Source organism: Penaeus japonicus, unplaced genomic scaffold (assembly GCF_977035675.1).
Source record: "Penaeus japonicus unplaced genomic scaffold, GWHDUDI00000001_assembly GWHDUDI00000004, whole genome shotgun sequence".
In the NCBI taxonomy this organism is placed as follows: domain Eukaryota; kingdom Metazoa; phylum Arthropoda; class Malacostraca; order Decapoda; family Penaeidae; genus Penaeus; species Penaeus japonicus.
This window is the reverse complement of record NW_028234406.1, coordinates 29,301,466-29,308,965: the sequence shown is the minus strand read 5'-3', so window position 1 is coordinate 29,308,965 and position 7,500 is coordinate 29,301,466. Positions and strand designations below refer to the sequence as shown.

The 7,500-nt window shown below is 41.1% G+C and overlaps 1 protein-coding gene across 1 annotated transcript in view; it reads left to right on the top strand.

Moving 5' to 3' along the window:
- LOC122251562 (Cyclic nucleotide-gated ion channel subunit A) overlaps positions 1-7,500 on the top strand; it is a 62,828-nt gene that overhangs the window by 46,942 nt on the left and 8,386 nt on the right. Inside the window, exons 3-6 of the mRNA XM_043013590.2 lie at positions 384-563; positions 3,659-3,821; positions 4,714-4,900; positions 5,346-5,570. Coding sequence (XP_042869524.2) covers positions 384-563; positions 3,659-3,821; positions 4,714-4,900; positions 5,346-5,570 — 755 coding nt within the window. The remainder of the gene's footprint in view (positions 1-383; positions 564-3,658; positions 3,822-4,713; positions 4,901-5,345; positions 5,571-7,500) is intronic.

Sequence of the window (7,500 nt, the reverse complement as noted above, 5' to 3'; positions counted from 1 at the left end):
TAAATATGATAGCAGTATAATGGGTCATCATATGATAAAGTTTTGCTAAAATTCGTACCTTCATCTTTTCATCTTATTATTGCCAAGGACTGAATCACCAACATCGTCGTTTTTGTTATTTTTAAGTAAATTATTATAGTACCACTCTTCAAAAACATCTAAAGCGTCCTTTAATGCAGCGGCAGCAGTCCCCAATCATAGTAGCTGGAGCAATAACACCTGGACACTTGAAACTAAACGAACGCTATATCACAGAACCACCAGACTTAAAGGCAAACGTTTATAAGAACAAAAAGTAACGAAAGTCCTTTATCAACCTCTAAACCACCCTAGAACCTCAATTAATAACGACTTTCTCCCGCCCCGCCTACCACCCCTAACAGCGGATACGTTCCTGGACTACACGAGAGAACCAACAGGAACCAGAACGACCAGACAGCTTCCTGGAGAAGATGGCCATGGCCGGCCAAGTCAGAGAAGCGGACGACACTCAACATGCCTTTTGTTGTGGTGTCATGAGGGGGGACTTCGCCATCGACACCACAAAGCCAGCTCACTATAAGGTAAGGGGAGGTCGCGAGGGGAGGAAGAGGAGGAGGAGGTGTATGGACAATGGGAGGAGTTGAGAGATTGATAGAAGAAGGGAACACACTCACACACACACACACACACACACACAGGCACGCACACACACACACACACACACACACACACGCACACACACACACCCACACACACACACACACACACACACAGAACAGACTCAGAAAGGAAACACCAGGAAGTAACATAAATTACATATTTTAGTATCTCGTAACGACGGTCTTGAATTATCACAAAATGTCACCCCCGGCGCTCTCATCACCAATGTCATTAAAAAGATTGATCCGAACTATAAATTGTGAAAAGAAGGAAATATAAAACGGGACGGTAAAGACATGAATCGAGAGAGCAATAGCATTAATAATATTGCTAAAGTTAACTATAATAATGATGCTAATATGTGTGAAATAAAACAGTGAAGGGGAGAAATTGATTAAAAAAAAAACGAAACACACACACATACACAGAGACTGAATGAAAGAGGGAGAGAGAGAGAGAGAGAGAGAGAGAGAGAGAGAGAGAGAGAGAGAGAGAGAGAGAGAGAGAGAGAGAGAGAGAGAGAGAGAGAGAGAGAGAGAGAGAGAGAGAGAGAGGAGAGAGAAGAGAGAGAGAAGAGAGAGAGAGAGAGAGAAGAACGAGAGAGAGAGGGGGGGAGGGAGAAAGAGAGAGAGAGAGAGAGAGAGAGAGAGAGAGAGAGAGAGAGAGAGAGAGCGACAGAGAGAACGAGAGAGAGGGGGGGGGGAGGAAGAGAGAGAGAGGAGAGAGGGGGAGAGAGAGAGAGAGAGAGAGAGAGAGAGAGAGAGAGAGAGAGAGAGAGAGAGAGAGAGAGAGAGAGAGAGAGAGTCAGAGAGTAAGAGAGAGAGAGAGAAAGAGAGAGAGAGAGAGAGAGAGAGAGAGAGAGAGAGAGAGAGAAATCCGAGTAAGAGAAAAAAACAAACATAAAAAGATCAAAAGAGAAAGAGGGGACAGACAGACAGATAACCAAAGACAAGCAAAGAAACAGGGATACAAAGACAGAAGGTAAACAAAACCACACTGGGGAGAGGAGGCAAACTCAAGACAGCGCAAAGAAAAAGCGAGGTGGGGGAGGTGGGAGGGGGAGAGAAAAGGAAATCAGGAAGGGAGGAGGTGAGAAAAATGAGACGCCCTGTCCCAGCGGTTGATGTATCTTGGCCAGCCCATTTGTTTTGAAGGAGCGACGTCGCCCTTACTGCGATGGGCTCTCTTGTGTTCGGGCGCGACAGGTGAAGACCATCATGCTGATTGTCGGTGAACGTGATGCCGTCGTGTCAATAGGGGACTTGTTTGTCTTTGCTACGGACTGTAGTGAAGTGCTTGCGATTCCTGTTAACGTGTTTGAGGGCATTGGTGTGCCGGAGTTCTCGTGTTGTGATTTATTTCCGTCTTGGGTAGTTCTGGACTTGATTTTTTTTTTTTTTTTTTTTTTAGATAGTTTTGAATTTAGAATAATTCTATTTGAATACTTTCATGTCTTGGTTTAGATTGATTTAGTTTTAGAATGCTCTCTCGGTAAAAAAAAATAATAATAAATAAAAAGGATGCCTGTCAACCCTGCCCCTCCCATGGCATCATTTTCTCTTTCGATCCCTATGTATAGACCATGTTATTTTTTTCTGTGCCTACCGCCCCCCCCCCCTTTTTTTGGCTCTACTCCATCCTCTCTTGGTCCCCTCCCCCATCCCTCTTGCCTCCCTCATCATGTTGTTTCATTATTATCGGCACTCTTTTTTATACGCGCGTCTTCATCTATTTTTAGCCTCGGTCTCCGTTATCGTCCCTCGAAGAGATTTTAGTCCTATCCCGCCCATCTCCCTTCGGTGTCAACTGCGGTCTCCCTGGATTCACCATCTTTAAGTTAGGCTTTGAACTCATCTCCGCCCCCTCTCCCTTTTCTCTTTCTTTCTTTCTTTCTTTCTCTCTATCTCTCTTTCTCTCTCTCTCTCTCTCTCTCTCTCTCTCTCTCTCTCTCTCTCTCTCTCTCTCTCTCTCTCTCTCTCTCTCTCTCTCTCTCTCTTTCTCTCTTTCTCTCTCTCTCTCTCTCTCTCTCTCTCTCTCTCTCTCTCTCTCTCTTTCTCTCTCTCTCTCTCTCTCTCTCTCTCTCCTTCTCTCTCTCCACGGGTTTGCCCCGCCAGATCCACTCTCTTAATCCTTTTTACGTGTTTCCTCTGGAATTATGGTTCCATTGTAGATCCTCCCTGAAGCCACGCGCCACCCCCCCCCTCCCTCCCTCCCTTCCTCCGTCAACCACCCGCGCATCCCACTTTTTTTTTTTTTTTAAGTATTTTTTTTTTCTTCTTCTTTTTTCATCTGATCTTAAGAGGAGTTCCAGATACCCCAGAGCATCATATTCCGGTTGCTTGTAACTACTCTTTATATTCCCAGCATCTCTCTCTCTCTCTCTCTCTCTCTCTCTCTCTCTCAGTGTGTTATCTATTGTGAAATGGTTCTTCATGTTCGTTCGAATAAGATATTTTCTTCTCATTTTCCTTTCTCCTTTTGAGTTGTTTTTCTTATAAATTAAATGGATAATCGACATATTATGGTCATTACTGTCAAAAAATGAGATTTTGTGACAAGTTTCAATGGTCAAGCCTTATTCCCAACGTTATAAGCAACAATAACAACAACAACAATAATATGGTAATGATAATGATAACGATAATTATGATGGTACTGATGATAATAATAGTGATAAAATGATAATGATAATGACAGTGAAAAGGATAATAATAAGAAGAATAAGAATGATAGTGAAAAAGATGATAATCATATATTAGTAATGATAATGATAACACTCATGATACACTGATATAATCATTAGCGATTTATTCTTTATAATCGTCATTAATGATAATGACTAATAAAAAAACAACAAACTCACAAACGTTTTCTTAATGCCCTTAACACCCATGCGCCCAAGTCCCAACTCTCTCCTCATCAAGAAGAGAACCATCCACCATCACGACCACCGCTGCCATTACCACACCATTACCATTACCACACCATTACCATTACCACACCATTACCATTACAGTGGTTATTCGTCATGACTGCGGCTCTCCTGTACAACTGGGTGATGATCGTGGGTCGAGCCGTCTTCTGGGAGCTGCACAACCTCAGCCCGGCTCTCTGGCTCAGCCTCGACTATATCTGTGACGGGGTCTATGTCATCGACATGGTTATCAGGGCTCATGAAGGTAAGATAAGGGGAAGCAGGGAAGGGCGGTGAGAGGGAGAGGGGATGAAGGGAGATGGAAAATTAGGAGAGAGGGAGTGAATGGATGAGGGTAGGGAAGATGAGGAGAGGAAGGGAAGGAAGGGGGAAAGGAGAGGGGATGAGGCGAGATGGAAGAGAGGGAGTGAATAGATTAAGGAAGGTAAGATAAGGAAAGAGAGGAAATGTAGAAGGAAGGTGACACAGAGAGGGGGTGACTATAGAGGGGAGAGTGGAGGAGAGGGAGTGAAGGGAGAGGTAAGGTAAAAAAGGAAAGAGAAGCTGAGATGAGATAATGAGCGGGAGTAAGTGTAAAGGGAAGGAAAATATGAGGGAGAGGAAGAGGAGATTGATGAAGAGCGAAGAACAGAATGGGGAGAGATATGAAAGAGAAGAGATCTGAACAGAGGTAAAATTAGGAAAAGATTGAAAGGCGATTGGATGAGAGGGAATGTTAGGAGAGGGAAGATAAGGAAAGTGGATTGGAATAAAAGGAAGATTAGAAGGAGGGCGGAAGAGTATAGTGGAATATTAGAAGAATAAAGATAAGAAGGAGAAGAGATTTGAATAGACGTAATTTTAGGAGAAAGTCAAAAGGAGAGGGAAAGTAGGAGTAGATGCATGGAGCTAATGCATGCTGATTAAGGTATACGGGAGTCTATAATCAACGTATTTCTGATGTCCTTTCAGTATATACTTATGATGGTTACATCATTTAAAATCGAGGCAGTTTGCAGTTCAAGATTTTTAAAATATTCTTTAGAAACATCGGAGTATATTTTATTATCACAAATTTGCCAATTCTATTTGACCTATCATGTCAATCATATTCCACACCAATTCCACCCGGTTCCTACATATCTCGCCTCCCACAGGATACCTCGAACAAGGCCTCATGGTCAAGGATCCGAGCAAACTACGCAAAAACTACATCAAGTCGTGGGGTTTCAAGCTTGATTTGATATCCATCTTGCCCACCGACCTCATCTATCTCCTCACCGGCACCAACTGTGATAATTACGTCCCGGGACCTGTTCTCGTGCGGGTGAACAGGCTCCTCAGGTAAGAGCTGTTGGAAGGGAGGATAACATTGCGCTGAATTTATGTGCTGCTTCTTGGTGGTTAGATGCGGCTGTGGTTGGTTAGCGTATATTTTGAAGATTATCATGCTTACGGTGTATGGTGTTGTATTATGTTATTGTGATTCGTATCTTGACACATGATATGGTTTACAGTTGTTTATATTATACACGTTCTAGCACAAATAACATTCTCCTCTCCCTCTCCCCCTCCCCTCCCCCCTCTCTTCCACTCTCCCTATCCCTTTTATCTCTTTCCTTCTCTCTCTCTCTCTCTCTCTCTCTCTCTCTCTCTCTCATTTCTCTCTCTCGATATTTCTCTCTTTCTCTCCCTATTTCTCTCTTCCCCTCCTCTCTCTCTCTCTATCTATCTATCTCTCTCCGTCCATCCCTCCTCCCTCCCACCCCCTCCGTCCTTCCCCCCATAGGATATCGAGGATGGGCGAGTTCTTCGACAAGACGGAGACCCGCACCAACTTCCCGAACGCCTTCCGCATCTGCAAGGTCGTCCTGTACATCCTCGTCATCATCCACTGGAACGCTTGCTTCTACTTCGCCATCTCCTACGCCATCGGCTTCGGCACCGACGGCTGGGTCTACAAGAACATCACCATCGGCCGGAACGGGACTTTTTCGCATCAGTATATCTATAGGTAGGCCTATGGCGAGAGGTGGGTGGGGGGGAGGAGGGGGGAGTTTGTTTGATGCGAATTAATTTTTATAATTTTTTCATTTATTTTATTTTATTTTATTTTTTTATTTTACTATAATTGATTTTTTTATGATGTCTTCTCCTCTTCTCTCTTTTTCTCTATTTCTATTCTCTCTCTCTCTCTCTCTCTCTAGTGTTCACGGGTTCTCTTATGTCGTGTGTTTATTAAAATGGAATCTCGCTCTTTCATCATTTGTTGTTTCTTTTCTTGTGTATATGTCTTCTTCTTTTTCTTAATTTTTTTTTTCTCTCTTTCTTTTTCTTCCTTTCGGATTTGTGTGTTTTTAAGTGTAGTTTGTCCCTCCTTTTTTTCTCTCTTTTTTTTCCTTTTTTGCATCTTCAGAGAATACCTTTCATGTCCTTGTCCTATCTCCCTTTTATGTTGTTTACATGTATTAATATAAAAGTATTGATAATCCTTAATATCAGCTGTCGATAATCTAGTTACATTTCCAAACACATTTGAATATATAAACACAGAAAAAATGCAATTAACCAATGCATCTCCGGGATGAAAACTCTCCTCTCTGTTTAGAAAAAAAAATCAGATTTCCACGAGAGATTTTTTTCACGAGCAAGTAAGTTTTGAAGCCTCTTCTTAATTCGCTTGAGCCTCATGAACATGTCGTCGATATTTCAGTTACTTCCTCGTTTACTAGGTGTGTTTTCTATTGCATGTGTTATCCGTGCGTCTTTTATTTTTTCAAATATTATTTTGTTCTATTTTCTTTAAGACTTTTGAATTCTGGTGTCGTTTTATATATATATATATATATATATATATATATATATATATATATATATATATATATATATATATTTGTGTGTGTGTGTGTGTGAGAAAGATGGTAGAATGCAATAACGCATTTAATATAGAAATAAAATTTGTATGTCTATATCAAATACGTTACTGCATTCTACCATCTTTATCACATAGATATAACCTCTGTAACCTGATTTGTGACTTGAATTTCTAATCCATTGCTGCCGAGTGCCCACGGGAATTGTCTGTAAAACCTCGCTATCGCTGCTCTGCTATGAACACAGGAAATATCCATGACGGATGTAAGGCGTCTGGTTAGACAATTCTTTTAGTGGGTCGTGTGGTCTATTGGATTCAGGTCCGGGTCTGTCAATCTGACGGCTCGGGTTCGAGTAACGGTCAGGGAGGTAAAATTTGTATTTCTCTCTCTCTCTCTCTCTCTCTCTCTCTCTCTCTCTCTCTCTATATATATATATATATATATATATATATATATATATATATATATATATATATATATATATATATATATATATATATATATACCATATAATTATGATGCAGTGTAAATTTATTAATATGCAATTTTCATGATGGAGATACAAGATACATCTAAAAATACACCAAAATAGACCAACAGCTGTTCCGATGATACAATTGAACAAAAGTGTATAAGAATAAATGAAATCAAGTTTGAAATCAGAGAAGAAAAATCCCTTTTGATTGGTTTCATGAAGCTATCACATAACTAAGCCTTGACGTGCGTCCCGGCCGACTGGAGGAAATCACCCTTCTTTAATTACCTTTCAGACCGACAGGATTCATGGCTATATGAGCAAATTGAAATATCATTTATTTTTTTAAGGATTTCCAAAAGTTGACTTCTTACTTAAACTTTGACTTCAAGTCCAGTGAGTTAAAAGAAGTGAAAGGTTTGAGCTGAAGTTTTAACGTCTGTTTCCTTTCAGCTGATCCTGTTAGGAAACGATGGGGTCGATGTGTTTTTCTTTCAATCGCTGTCTTTTCTCGCTCCTCTCACTACTTAGGTTTCTCTTTTGCTCTCTTTTTTCTATTGTCTCTCTCTTTCTCTTTCTCTCTCTCTATCTCT